This window comes from Prunus avium, chromosome 4, assembly GCF_965620075.1.
Source record: "Prunus avium chromosome 4, drPruAviu1.hap1.1, whole genome shotgun sequence".
Lineage (NCBI taxonomy): Eukaryota > Viridiplantae > Streptophyta > Magnoliopsida > Rosales > Rosaceae > Prunus > Prunus avium.
The window spans coordinates 25,876,619-25,891,612 of record NC_142287.1 but is presented as its reverse complement, the minus strand read 5'-3'; the positions used below and the strand labels follow the sequence as shown (position 1 = coordinate 25,891,612).

Below are 14,994 nucleotides of genomic sequence, written 5' to 3'. Positions count from 1 at the left end.
GTCTAATCTACTTCAAATTTACTCGACCTAACATTTCATACCCATCGATCAACTACCAGGTACGTGTTTAATCTTGGTTCTGGAACAATTTCTTGGTGCAGTAAGAGACAACCGATGGTATCTTTGTCAATCACAGAAGCTGAGTACAGGGCAGCAGCACTGGAAGCTCAAGAGATCATGTGGCTAACACAGCGGATGAATGATCTACATCAATTGGTAGATTATTCAGTGCCGTTATATTGTGACAATCAATCGGCAGTTCGTTTGGCGGAAAATCCAGTCTTTCATGCAAGAACCGAACATGTAGAGATACACTACCATTCTATCAGAGAGAAAGTTCTGCAAGAAGAGATTGAGTTGAGACATATCAATACAAACGATCAAATTGCGGATTTATTCATAAAAGGTCTGAGTACCGGCAAGTTGAAAAAAATTTGTGGTCAGCTCAACGTGGTGTAAAGGATGTGAGCTGGTGTTGAAGGGGAGTGTTAAAGATTAACACCAGCCCAGCCCAAATAAAGTATCCAGCCCATAGAAGTATTGAAGGGAAAATTTCTACACAACTCTAGAAGTGAAATGTCGGTTAACAAAAAGGAGATATTACACAGTTGAAGATTGTAGAGTTTTCTAGTGTAAAACACAATTATGGGGCTAGAATAAAAGAAAGTCGGCAACCATTTTGAAGAAGAATAGTCTAGAAGGTAAAACAATTATGTAGCTAATATTATATAGCCAAGGCGGTGAGCTATGTCGGCTAGAACAACTATAAATAGGCATGAAGCCATGCATTGTTGAATTAATCAAGAAGTGAAGAGTGAGAAATAAGCTATAGAGCTAAGTAGTCCTTGTGAGACGTGTGAGTGAAGTGAGAAAGAGTGCTTGTAAGAGTTTGTCTTTCCTTCGAGAGTTGTCTTGTTGTACTATTTTGTGAGTCTAATACAAGTAAATTATTTACTTTTTTGTCTCCAACAAGTCTACATTAGAGTTGTGTACTCTAAATTTTCTCAACACAGTGTGAGAAGATACAGTTTCTCACCATCACTCCCATGACCGGCCCCTCTATGTCAGTTTTGCCTAGGACACCCCCATGCCAAACCCATTGCCGTCGGTGCAGTACATGTCATTTTTTCAACATTAATCCTGGTGTTTCAATTTAGGATAGTTACACAGTTGTTGTTCACGACACGACTATGATGTCAACATTGGTGACGTTAACATTTGTTGATTCTTGGATTATAATTCCCTCCCCACCAGACTCATGATCTCAACGACGTCCACTGTCACATCCGTGCTCTTGTAATTGCCAATGTGGGTTCGAAGTTATGCCTTGGATATGTACATCCTTAACCATAGCAAAAGCTAAATTCTGCATTCTATAGCCTTCTATTAAAGAGGGATTAATCTGGATCGAACAGAAAAAGATTGAAATTATATTAAGAATAGAAATGCGTACCATAAGTGGATCTTCGCAGTCAGTTGTAAAATTTCCATCAAATTCTATGTATGTCATGTTACTTTCTTTTTTTCAATAACTATTGTCTACAAGATTTGGACTCATCATTTACATAATAGACGACCTAATGTTTAGTCCTCTTACATGCGTTATTACAACAGGATAAGTAAATGAATAGTTGTGCGTGGTTGTTTGTGAAGGAAGTTGAGGTTCCACCCCAAAATCAATTGGTACTGGGGGAAGTAGCTCAACTCCTTATAAACCCAGGCTTGGTCCCTTAACATTTCAATGTGGGACAAATACTCTCAACACGCCCCCACACGTGTGGCGAACTTTCAAGCCTAACACGTGAACAACACATATTGGGTGACATGGGAACACGTTTGGCCGTTGGGCCCAACTCGTGAAGCCTTGCTCTGATACCATGAACGAGCCACCTATCTTAGGACACAACTTTAGTCTTTTTTTTCTCTCCCAAAACTTTCCTTCCCATGTGTCACTTCCCAGGATCGACTCCGCCGTAGCACGATATTGTCCGCTTTGGGCCCCCCTCTCTACCCTCACGGTTTTGTTTTTGGGAGCTCACGAGCAACTTCCCAGTGGGTCACCCATCCTGGGATTGCTCTAGCCCCCAACTCGCTTAACTTCAGAGTTCCCATGACTCTGAAGCCAGTGAGCTCCCAAAAGGCCTCGTGCTAGATGGAGGCAGACATGTACATATAAGGCACATTACCCCCTCTCCGTTGGTCAATGTGGGATCTTACACCATGGCTAACGCTAATGATGCCTCTACTACCACAACCACCACTCCACCTACCCTTTCTTCCATGAACAGCCTTACTCCTGCCATGGTTGCTACTGTCTCCATTAAGTTGGATCGAACCAACTATTCTATTTGGCTCGCACAATTTCTTCCCATTCTCATAAGCCGGGACATTATGGGCTTTGTGGATGGCTCTCATGAATGTACTCCAAAGCATCTCCCTGGTAGCACAGCAGTTAATCCGGCCTACACAACATGGAATCAGCACGACCAACTTATCTTAAGTTGGATCAACAACTCCTTATCCCAATCAGTGCTCTCCATAGTTTCACGTAATCAGACTTCTCGCTCCACTTGGCTGGCTCTCTAAACGTCAATATGCCTCGACATCACAAAATAGGATTTTGCATTTGCGCAATGAGCTGATGCGCACCATGAAAGGAGACTTGTCTATCTCAGATTATCTTGACAAGATGAATATGATTGCTGACAACCTTGCGCTTGCTAGACAATAGGTTCCTGATGACGAACTTGTGCAGATTATCATGAATAATCTTGGCCCTGAGTATGAAATGGTGGTGAGTGCTGCTCAGGCCCGTGATACCCCCATTACATATCCCACACTTGAGTCTCTTCTGCTGACTACTGAAAGGAGAATGGCTAATCATGTTTCTTCTCTCACTGAGTCTACTCTTGCCGTAGCTACATTTGCTACTAACCGAAGACGTGGTGGCGGCCGTTCTCGGGGAACTGGACATGGTGGTGTTCCATCCAATCGTGGAACTGTTCCAAATTCACAAGGTGGTACTGCTCGTGGATCCTTTACCAACCAGCGAAGCTATTAGCAAGTTGGTGAAGCATCTTCCTCTATGAACACACGGTTAGTGTGTCAAATCTATGGCAAGCGGGGTCATTTGGCTTTGGACTGTTATCAAAGGATGAACCTAGCGTATGAAGGTAGAATTTCAGCAAAACGTCTTACTTCCATGGCCACCTCTCCTACTACCATGGCTCGACAGAACAATGGCACATGGCTTCTTGACATCGGTGCAAATGCTCATGTTACTCCTGAACTTCATAATCTTGTCAACCCTAAGGAATATACTGGTAATGACAATGTTGGAGGTGTAGGTAATGATTCCGGACTATCCATTTCTCATTTTGGATCAAGCACTATTAACACTGATTCTTGTTCCTTGCACCTAAATGATGTCTTACATTGTCCCTTTGCTTCCACCAATTTAATTTATGTCCATCGTTTCACTTCCGACAACAATTGCTACATCCTAATTTTTCCTCATTCCTTTTTTGTTAAGGACCTCAATACACAGAAGACACTTTTCTAAGGGAGATGTGAGAATGGATTGTATCCATTTCATTCTGGCGGTGGATTTTCCAATCAACATTTTCAAGCTTTTGTAGGAACTCGTGTTACAATTCAAAAATGGCACTCTCATCTTGGCCATCCAGCTAGTCCAATAATGAAGAATTTGGTTTCTAATAAAAAAAGTGTCGATTACCGGCTCTTCTGACGCAGGATTTTGTTATTCATGTCCTTTAGGTAAAAGCACAAAATTACCTTTTTCAAAATCAGATTCGGTTTCTTCTTCTCCATTGGAGCTTGTACATTTCGATGTTTGGAGTTCACCTATTGTTTCAGTCAATGGTTATTGATATTATTTGCTCTTTGTTGATGATTTTTCCCGCTACACATGGATATTCCCTATGAAACACAAATTCGAGATTTTTGATTTGTTTGTTAAATTTAAGCAACAAATTTAGAATATGTTAAATGCATTGATCAAAACTTTTCAATGTGATGAAGGAGGTGAATATACCAAACTTGAGTTTCAAAAATTTTTGGCAAATCAAGGTATCCATCAACGTTTGTCATGCCCTAAACATCCTGAACAAAATGGATTAGCAAAACAAAAACATCGCCATCTTGTTGAAACTGCCATTGTCATGCTTTCTCATGCTCATATCCCTTCCTCTTATTGGTTTGAAGCATGTCAAACAGCTACCTATCCAATCAACAGGTTACCTACAAAAGTACTTCACAATCTATCACCATTCGAAAAATTGTTTCACAAACCTCCTCCAAACCATGTGCCTATATTGTCCTTGCCTTCAACATAACAAGAATCAGTGCAACACATTGATCATGCACCGGCTGAACCTGATGTATCCTCCACCGAAGTTTCAAGGTTGTCCAATGTTCCCACGCATCCTATTGTGACTAGGTCACGGTTGGGAGTTCAAAAACCCAATCCTAAATATGCATTGAATTTTATTGTTGATACTAAATTACTGGAACCCACTTGTTTTAGCCAGGCTGTGAAGCAAGAGGAATGGAGACAAGTAATGGCACATGAATTCAATGCCTTACAGCGCAATGGCACATGGCAACTAGTTCCTTTTCGGTACAATATGAACCTGCTGCCAAATAAATGGGTTTTTAAAATTAAGAGGAGAGTAGATGGATCCATAGAACGCTATAAAGCAAGACTTGTCGCCAATGGTTTTCATCAGAAGTAAGGTGTCGACTATAGTGGGACATTTAGTCCTGTGGTCAAGCATAGCACTATCCGCTTGGTTCTCAGTCTTACAGTCACTAATAAATGGCCAGTCAGACAACTTGATGTGCACAATGCATTTTTGCATGGTTATTTAAGTGAGGAGATTTACATGAAACAACTAGCTGGGTTTGTTGATCCACAATTTCCTAATCATGTATGTCGATTGCAAAGAAATCTATATTGTTTGAAGCAAGCACCACGGGCTTGGTTTGATACGTTCTCTGATTATCTCTTACAACTTGGCTTTCAAGTGTCTAAGTGTGATTACAACCAGCAAGGTGTCCATTTAATTTTACTTATTTATGTTGATGATATTTTGCTCACCGGCAATGATCGAGTCCAAGTTTCTCATCTCATTCGTCGTTTGAGTACTCTTTTCTCTATGAAAGATTTGGGCAAACTTCACTATTTTTTGGGAATTGAAGTTACCTAAGCTGGTTACTCTATGCATCTAAGCTCTTGATCTTCTTCAACGTACTAAATTTATGGATGCAAAGCCAATTTCTACACCAGTTTCCAGTGGGCAAAAATTGAGTGCTTATGTTGGTGAACCGCATACTGATCTTGAGACCTACAGAAGCATTGTGGGCGCCTTGCAGTATCTAACAATCACTTGCCTAGATTTATCTTATGTTGTAAACCAAGTTTGCCAATTTATGCATTCTCCGAAGTCTCCTCATTGGCTAGCAGTCAAGCGCATCCTGCGTTATCTTAAATCCTCTTATGATTATGGTATTGTTCACAAGCCCGGCAGTTTGCAAGTTAATGCTTTCTCGGATGCAGACTATGCCGGTGATCCGGATTCTCGACACTCAACCAGTGGATATTGAGTATATGTTGGTGCCAATTTGGTGTCATGAAGCTCTAAAAAGCAGAGAACAGTATCCCGATCAAGCACAGAGGCTGAGTACTGTCAACTGGCGTATACTCTGCTGAATTGTCATGGCTTCACTCGTTGTTTCGTGATTTGCAATTGCCCTTATCCAGACCCACTATTTGGTGCGATAACATCTCCTCTATTGCTCTTCCTTCCAATCATGTGTTTCACTCTCAAACCAAACATCTTGAGGTGGACTATCATTATGTTAGGGAAAAGGTCATTCGAGGTGAGCTTACTGTTAATTTTATTTGTTCTCTAGACTAGTTGGCTAACTTGTTTCCTAAAGGCTTGTCCTCTGCTCATTTCAAATTGTTGGTGTCCAAGCTTCCAATTGTGTCTCGTGCTGTAAGCTTGCGGGGGGACGTTAGTCAGAGGCTGTCCTTTGATTTGAATTGAAACTCATGATATTGTTTGTACGTTTGAAAGTTTGAAAGTATGTTGTATTTTTATTTTAAATTCTGATACAAGGATTGCCTTATCAAGAAGGAGTCCTATCTTATCTATGTAACTGAGCTCTTGTAATTTGTTTATAAATACAACTCTCCATCACACTGATGGATCATTCAGCCAAACCTACTTTCTTGAGTGAACGTAAATCTTACATGGTATCAGAGCAAGGCTTCACGTGCTGGGCCTAACAGCCACACGTGCTCTCACGTCATCCAATATGTGTTGTCCATGTGTTAGGTTTGAAAGTTCGCCACAAGTGCGGGGCCATGTTGAGAGTATTTGTCCCACATTGAAACGTTAAGGGACCAAGCCTGGGTTTATAAGGAGTTGAGCTACTTCCCCCGTTGCCAATTACATAAGGCTATATCAGTATTTGCGCAACAGTTATGGAGAACAAATGTCGCTGACATCCTTGATTTAATGTTCAAGTTTCATATAAACACGCAAATGCAATTAAAATCCAGATAATAATCACCACATTGAAACAAACTCCTTGAGCTAATTTTTGTTCCCGACGAATACTAGTACATGATTAGTCTGAACAAACGATATTTAAAGCCAAAACTTATTACAAAAAGCAGCAATATTCTGTTGCTGATGTTGTTACAAAAAACATCACCACTCATCATTCAATTAAGTGTGAATACCATATTATATATATATATTCTTTATCTCTTTCTCTATCTTGGATGTCAAGATGGCGTACGTGAACTAATATCAGGCAACGGGTCGTGTATTACAAACAGCAGGATCAACTTTGCCAGACACAACAGGCTTCACGTTTTTACATCTAAATTGAGTCTCTAAATGGTCATCCCCTACAACGAGAACTCTCATGTCACTAAACTTGATGTCCTTACATGCGCCGGGCGCAGTGCCACACTCAAGAATAACGATACGATTGTCCACGGAGTTGCCCTTAATGTTCTTGAAGCTCACATTTGACACCTTAACTTTGGAGGGGTTTGGCTTTCGGCACTGTTTTGATGGGCAATGCTCCTGGTCTAAGACTATAGCCATGTTCTGAAGATAGTCGAAAATAATGTCCTCAAAAACCAAATTAGAGATGGCTATATTAGCAGTAGAACCCGCCGAACTCTGGATCCTAATTGCACCCTCAGTGTGTGAGAAGGTACAGTTTCTCACCGTCACTCCATTAACCGACTCCTCTTTGCCAGTGTTGCCTAGGACACTCACACCAAGGCCATTGCCTTGTGAGCAGGTCATTTTTTCGATGTTGATCCCAGTGTTTCCATCTAGGATAGTGACACAGTTGTCGCTAAGGATTTTGATGTCTGTATTGGTGATGTTAATGTTTGTTGACTTTTCGATCAGGATTCCCTCCCCCCCTCGGATGCCGATGGAAACATCGTCCACTGTCACGTTTCTTGAACGGTAAATGCCAATCTGGCCGCCGACACTATTGTTCGATGTTATGCCTTGGATGTGTGAATCCTTAACCATAGAGAAAATTAAATTCTGCATTCAATCAAAGAAGCATTAATTAATCCCGATCGAACAGATCATAACTTCCATCTTCATTTTGTTTGAAGAAGTTCTGAGTTCAAAACCCATGTACGATAAATAGTTGTTGAATAAACAAGCAAACAAAAATCAAAATTATTGAGAATGGGGATGCTTACTAGAGGCGGTTGTTCACATTGTTTAGCTTTAGCACAATTGAATTCAGATCCTTGGCCATCAAAAATGCCATCTCCTGAGATGAGCAAGTTGTTAACCTGCGTGAAACTAATCCACGCATTACGGTGCGCACCTCCAGTTACCGACTGCTTTTTTGAAGACTGCACTGTTCCGTCAACCTTAAAGTGAATAGTTTTTGCTTTGCAGGGCCCTGCAAAATCAACTGGACCAACTATATATTTTCCTTTTGGTATCACATATTTGTTATTTTGCCTCTCACTGCAGGCTTGTGTCCATGCTTGTGTGAAAGCCTGAAAATTTAATCACGTAACAAGAAAACATTAGTTTGATGAGAAACATCACATAGCACACTAAATTTTATTCACCGAATGACGCGATAGTATTTGATTGTTCGATGAAAAAACTAAAGTTCATTTTGTTAGAGAAAAATCTGAGTTCTAATATCATGATCGAGAGTAATTAGTTGTTTGTTACCTTGGTATCATCTGTCTTGCCATCACCCTTGGCTCCAAATTTAACGACATTAACACTGATAGCTTTGGCTTTGATGGCACATATCGCTACCAAGAACAAAAACCAGGTAATTCCATGAATAAATTCTGAACCCATGTTTTAGCCTTGTATTTGTCTCTGACAATCTCAATAGTGTTGGATTCAAGATCGGTCTCAAAGGGTGCATTTTATAGTGTCAAAAAGGACACTCACCACCGCAAAATTGTGAACCAAAATTTATGTGGACTACTTCTAATCTCTTAAGTCCTATTTAGGTGCTGACTTTCTTTTATTTATTTACTTTCCATTATGTGGATTCAATTTCCTCTAATTTTAGTTGTTATTTCTGCTAATTTAGGCTCCTACTATTCACACAAGAAACATCTTTCTTGCTTCTTTCAAGAAACTACGTTCACGGGGTAAATTTCGTTGACCTCCAGCAAATTCTATGAATAAGAAAGAGTTTTGTTGACCTCCAACAAATTGTTTCAATAACTATCGTCTACAAAATTTGAACTCATAATCTACTTAAACAAAATAGAGACGGTGTGTTAGTAGACCAAATGATCAATGATAATTTATTTCATATTATAATGTTTATTGGTTTTTTTTTAATTAGTAATTTATAATATACCTACAACAATAGTTTGCATTCTAATTTTTGTCAATACTCTTTGATGCACTTACATATATAATGATGTACCTATTATTTTTTATGAATAAAAATCGCCTTATTATTTCTGTTCGCGTCACTACACACATATTTTGATATTGATCTAATTTAATTGTTTATAATGGTGGTTGGAGTAGTGTGGGATGGAGAGAGTATGACATAATTAGTGAATACTTGGTGTGTGAAATAGGAGTAATTTTTGTATGTTTCGAATACTCGTGGTTGAAATAGGCATCTTATCAAACTTTTCTTTAACTAAATATACATGCACCCATACTTTCTCAACAAAAGTGGCTTCACAAGAATATGACAAAACTGAATTTGGGAGAAGCACGAAACCAAATATCTGAACAATATTAGGGTGCATGGTGGTGCCCTTAATACTTCGTTGCCACACTCAAGAATAACGATATTTGGGTGCACGGTGGTGCCCTTAATGTTCTTGAAGCTCACATTTGATACCTTAACTTTGGAGGGGTGTGGCCTTCGGCACGGTCTTGATGGCCAATCCTCTTGGTCTAAGATTATAGCGATGTTCTGAATATAGTCGAAAATAATGTCCTCAAAAACCAAATTAGAGACGGCTATATCAGTATTTGCGCAACAGTTATGGAGAACAAATGTCGCTGACATTCTTGCTAATTTAAAAGCTTCAGTTTCAGCTTTGTAAAATCTCCATCAACCGCTAGCGTGTTGGTTCGAATTGGGCTGGGCTAGCAAAAGGAACAGCAAAAATAGCCCCCTTTTTTATATATTATATATAGAAAAATACCATAAATACGAGAAAAACTTTAGAAAACAAGGATAACACTATTTTGCTATTCCTAACCAATAACTATTTGACATGTTTGATAACATTTCTACGTGACATTATTAGTTTTTCTCAATGAACACAGAAAACTCGGTACCAAAATTGAAAGAAAATAAAAAAATTGCTAGAACGAGTTAAAATCCTACCAGCCGTTGAAACTTATTAATTCAGATCCAACGGTTACCAGTATGGTCCCGCATTTCTCCCTCAAATGGAAAATTGCTGCAAAATACAAACTCTACATACGGTTGTCCCTGTCTCTCTCCCTCTCTATCCGAAATGGGTTTATCTGCTCCAGCCAGGCCAGCTCTCTCTCTCTCTCTCTCTCTCTCTCTGAATTTGGTATTTGCATCCTTCTTGGGGCATCCCATTTCCTGTCAAACTGAAATTCGGTTATTTGCAGTGTGAACAGCTCTCTGGGATGGAAGTCTTCGAGCTTGTTCGTGCAGTCGGGGGCAAGTTCTACTTGTGCTACTCTCCGTCGTTCCATTGCTTCTTCTAAAAGAAAATGTCCCCGAAAGAAAGTTTCTGTAACCTGCTCTTCTTCCTCTTCATCTTCTGGTATGCTTTCTTTCCCCCTTGTTCTTTTTTTTTTAAAGAAATGTATTTACTTTTTTGGTTTTTGTGGCTCATTTTCTGTTAACTTGAAATGATATATTCTCCAATCTTGCTTTCTTGCATTGTAGTTCACGGTTATGTTATAATACTTCGGTTTTGATTATATTGTGAATCAATGAGCAATTCCTACTATCCAGATTCTAATTATTTGCTTAGGTGGTGAACACAAAGTGATAAATGAGTGATAATACCAAAAAGGAAGCTGGAATTAAAAATAATACAATCTCTAGAGGGTTGATTTAGGACCAATTGAAGAAAAGGATCAGAGAAAAGGTTGTTAAGCGCCGGAAAACCCCTTAGAGTGGCCAGAATTTGCCCCTCTGCTGATGCCCACGATGTGCTCAATTAAATGCCTCAAAGAGGCTATGTTCTGGAATTGTGCCTCGCATGTTCAGTGACTATGCCAGAAATTTACCCTCTTTCTCAAGGACCCTCAGATAGGCTAGAAAGGGAAAGAGCACTCTCTTAGAAAGAGATAGACAGAGAGAAAGAGAAAACCCAGAAAAAGGTTGTTAAAGACAGTTTGGGACAAGCATTTGTGATGTGGAAGCTGTCTTAGGAGTAATGTGTTTATAGCACTGCAGGGCTTTGGCATAATATTTGTTTGGTCGGAGTGAATGACAACTTCGTATACAATGTTTCATTTGAGAGAAAACAGTACTAAAATGTAATGAAAAGTTATAAGTGCCTGGGAGAAACATAGTTTGGAAATACAATGCATCAATGAAGTTCCTTTTTTATTTTATGTTCCATGAACTATAGAGAGAAACTGTGCTGATCTCTTAATCAAGTTTTTTCATTACTCACATCGTACCTTTTAGTTGAGTTGGCATTGCTGTTGTGGAGAATATGTTGTTTCCCATCTGGCTTGGCTCAGGTGATAACAGGGTTAGTTGGTATTGAGGTTGATCTATGAGTCGAGATCTAACCAATTAAAGATATATATTAGTGTGCTAATAGTTTGAATTGACCCAAGACCGTGAGCCTTCTCTTCACACATATTGAGGCATTGTCTCTTGTAAAATGCTAGTGTGTATTGCAACGCATAATGTTCAAACCTGTCATAATATTTGAACTTCGCTAGTTTGATGTTTTAGTCTCAGTAACTTCTCTTTAAAAATTGTTTTTGTTGTTAAAAAAAAGATTGCATTTTAATTTTCATATTAAACTCCCCTTCCCCGACTCCCAGATCCACTCTTGGTTAAGGCTGCGAGAGGAGAGCCTGTAAGTCGGCCTCCAGCATGGATGATGCGCCAAGCAGGAAGGTATATGGCCGTTTACAGAAAGCTTGCAGAGAAATATCCATCATTCAGAGAGAGGTCAGAGACAACTGATCTCATTGTGGAAATTTCTTTGCAGCCTTGGGAAGCTTTCCGTCCTGACGGAGTGATTATTTTCTCTGACATACTTACCCCTCTACCTGCATTTGGTGTGCCGTTTGACATAGAAGACATTCGGGGTCCTGTTATTCAGTCACCAATTGTTTCTGAAGAGGGTTTGAAGACTTTGCATCCAATTGACTTGGATAAACTTCAGTTCGTGGGGGAATCCTTAAAGATATTGCGGCAGGAGGTACTTATTAGATACTCACATGCTTGAAAAAGAAGATAAACTGTATTTGTTTGCCAAATTTACATGTCTGGTTATATTATTTCAATCCCTGTATACTTGCTTCTCTCAGTTATTCTTTGTTCAGGTTGGCGGGCATGCTGCTGTTTTGGGTTTTGTAGGGGCACCTTGGACGATTGCTACATATATAGTAGAAGGGGGTTCAACTTCCACTTATACAACAATAAAGAGCATGTGCCATACAGGACCACATGTATTGAGGGCTCTTCTTTCTCATTTGACACAGGCAATATCTGACTATATTGTTTTCCAAGTAGAAGCAGGGGCTCATTGTATACAAATATTTGATTCGTGGGGTGGGCAACTACCACCAAGCATGTGGGATAGCTGGTCGAAGCCATATATTGAAGAGGTGAGTGGGAAGACACATATATATATTTCTCTAAATGGAATTCATTTCAAGTAGGTGCATATGGAAATAAATACACTAGATAACTGCCTACACAGGTTCATGGTGTGTGTCTGTTTGAGGAATTTATTATGCTAATCTGGGCAAAGTAGCTTTTTCCTGCTGTAGACTCTGTGTCATGGTTTTCTGACTTTGCTCTGTTGCCATCTTATTGTTTGAAAGTTTGCTTCATCTCTCTTTGTTTATTGATCTGTAATAAATTCATCTGTGTATGCCTTTTTATACCTTACACTTGCTTGGACCTTATAAACTTGCAAGAACGGTTGTTATGCCAATACATTCTGTTTTTTTTTTCCTTTTTTTTTTCTTTATGGGTTGCAGTCTCTTCCTTTTCCTTCTGTTCACAAGACAGTGTTCTTAAATTGCAGATCGTGAGTTCAGTTAGGAAAAGATGCCCTAAAACACCACTTGTTCTCTACATTAATGGGAATGGTGGCCTTCTCGAGCGTATGAAAGGAACTGGAGTAGATGTGATTGGGCTTGACTGGACGGTGGACATGGCAGATGGTAGAAAACGATTGGGTAGTGAGATCAGTGTACAGGGAAATGTGGACCCTGCTTACCTATTTTCTCCTCTTCCATCCCTGACTGAAGAAATTCAAAGGTTTGTTACAGAACATCTCTGAACTTCCTTGCAACTAATTTAATTCAAAACTTGGTCTGCAATATGAACTTCCATTTGTGCAGACCATTGGCTTATTCAGTTGTAGGAAATTGCCTAAGTTTATTTTGGATTAGACTTCGGTGACTTCTCACCCTATAACTAAAAGTTGGACGGTATTACGCCTGGACAATTGGCTATCCAGATTCCAGAGAGAAAAGGGGATGCTCGGGCAGGGAGTCCATAACCCACTTTATAGTTCAAAATTTCCACTTTGAATTCTACACGTGAATGTTATTAGCTTGGCCCCATCTCAAAGATAAAAGAAAAAGAAATCCTAGCTTAGCACTTGACGATTGGTTAGAAATTAGTCCTTACCCCAAACATTTACTGGTAAACAATTTCATTAATTGAAATTTTTTCTCAAACGAGTGTCAACTTCTACTTTATTCTATATGGATTGACAAAGGGTTGTGTGGTTTTCATTTTTCTGTGTTTTGTTTTCAATTGTCAATTGTTTATATTTCTGAAACTAACAGAATATATTCAGGGTGGTGAGGTCTGCAGGGCCAAGGGGACACATTCTCAATCTAGGGCATGGTGTTCTTGTACGGACACCTGAAGAATCCGTTAGACATTTCTTTGAAGTTGCAAGAAGCTTGAATTATGATACATTTCTAAAAACACAAACACCGACCGGAGGAATTGGTAGTTTAGTGATATAATTTAATGTGAGACAATTCAGCAATTTTGCTTGACAAGTTGGCTTTTGGTTGAGAGTTCACTTCCAATTATGGAAGCATCATGCTCAATTGCTCTTTACCTCATGTAGTTGAGGGTTCACAGGAGCTCTAAGGTTCCCAACATGCTTGAGGGTGAGCTTACTTCTCATATTCAATTATTTTTGTAATAATGATAGCTGGGATGAATAAATGAACCTGTTCTTGTTGTACAGCTATCCTTTGTGCCTGCCTTTTATGATAGCTAGAGGCCTAGAGGGCTCTCACTTATATTGTTGTTTGGGGTATTGCAGAGTCATGTGTTTCTAATCAAAATTTATGCTAATCAATTCTAATTATAACGTTTCTAAGCTAAGATGCATGCTTAATCAATTCTCTAGATTTGCATCTATGAAGTATATGAACACCTAATTCTTCTGCAACATCTTTCATCTTATAGAAGTTACTAGATCTTTAATGTTCTCATTGTAAGGATGCGAGTGCTCCATGTGTGATCCATTTTAATTATCGTAGGGAAAGTCCGTTTGGATATTCTGTTACAGCAGCTAGAAAGCGGAGAGCTTGATATATGGTTAAGGCTACTGTAATACAGTCATCAGTTAACAAAAAGTTAATCAGTTGTTTCTCTTTAATCGTCGTCCATTCGTTCTCCCAAATTCGTCGATCTTAACATGGTGTCAGAGCCAAGAATGGGTTATGTTGATTCTCGATGAAAACTTCATATTTCGCTTGATGCTGAAGAAGTATTTCTCTGTAGTTCTTCAACAGGTTTTCTCGATAAATTATGTTATGTTTTCAGTTAAAGGGTAATTTAGTTATTTTAACTTTCTTGTCTTTTACCAAGTATATAAATTATGAAATATTATGTTTATAAATGTAATCATTTGTGTTAGCTTTTTAATGTCTCAGGTGAGCTAGCTAGTCCATCTCATGAATTTTATAGTCTCGGATTTGTAACACCATGTCGGCATACCACATTTCTGCTTCTGAAAGCAATAAAATACTAACCCTCGCTCGGGCACTTTTGGCTTATAAAATCCTTAAATCACTTGTATTAATTAGTTATGTTTCCACTTGGGGGGCGCTGATTATCTTAATCTTCCTATTGGGATGATAATTAATGGGATCTGATTTCAAATTATTGGATTGAATTTTCAAGTTGATATTGAGATCACCATGCCAATAATGTTGTACGAACATATTTTTAATTTTAGAAAAAAATATTTAAAAAAAC

At 39.0% G+C, this 14,994-nt stretch overlaps 2 protein-coding genes across 3 annotated transcripts; one reads left to right on the top strand and one right to left on the bottom strand.

Annotated features, from left to right (window-relative positions):
• Window positions 1-6,604: 6,604 nt before the first annotated feature.
• LOC110758190 (polygalacturonase-like) lies at window positions 6,605-8,416 on the bottom strand. Its single transcript, XM_021959999.2, has 3 exons — window positions 8,262-8,416; window positions 7,769-8,077; window positions 6,605-7,604 (listed from the first exon to the last, which is right to left on the bottom strand). The coding sequence occupies exons 1-3, from the start codon at window positions 8,394-8,396 to the stop codon at window positions 6,843-6,845; spliced, it is 1,206 nt and encodes a 401-aa protein (XP_021815691.2). The 5' UTR covers window positions 8,397-8,416; the 3' UTR covers window positions 6,605-6,842.
• A 1,515-nt stretch (window positions 8,417-9,931) lies between these two features.
• On the top strand, window positions 9,932-14,574 carry HEME1 (Uroporphyrinogen decarboxylase). Of its 2 annotated transcripts, XR_015835524.1 has the most exons (7): window positions 9,932-10,065; window positions 10,167-10,324; window positions 11,571-11,953; window positions 12,078-12,362; window positions 12,788-13,023; window positions 13,571-13,895; window positions 14,274-14,574. XR_015835524.1 is itself a non-coding variant. In XM_021960012.2 (6 exons), the coding sequence occupies exons 1-6, from the start codon at window positions 10,043-10,045 to the stop codon at window positions 13,743-13,745; spliced, it is 1,260 nt and encodes a 419-aa protein (XP_021815704.1). In that variant the 5' UTR covers window positions 9,932-10,042; the 3' UTR covers window positions 13,746-14,115. The 2 variants fall into 2 exon arrangements, 1 of the variants encoding a protein (XP_021815704.1); XM_021960012.2 differs by lacking the exon at window positions 14,274-14,574 and having other exon boundaries at window positions 13,571-14,115.
• The last annotated feature ends 420 nt before the right edge of the window (window positions 14,575-14,994 follow it).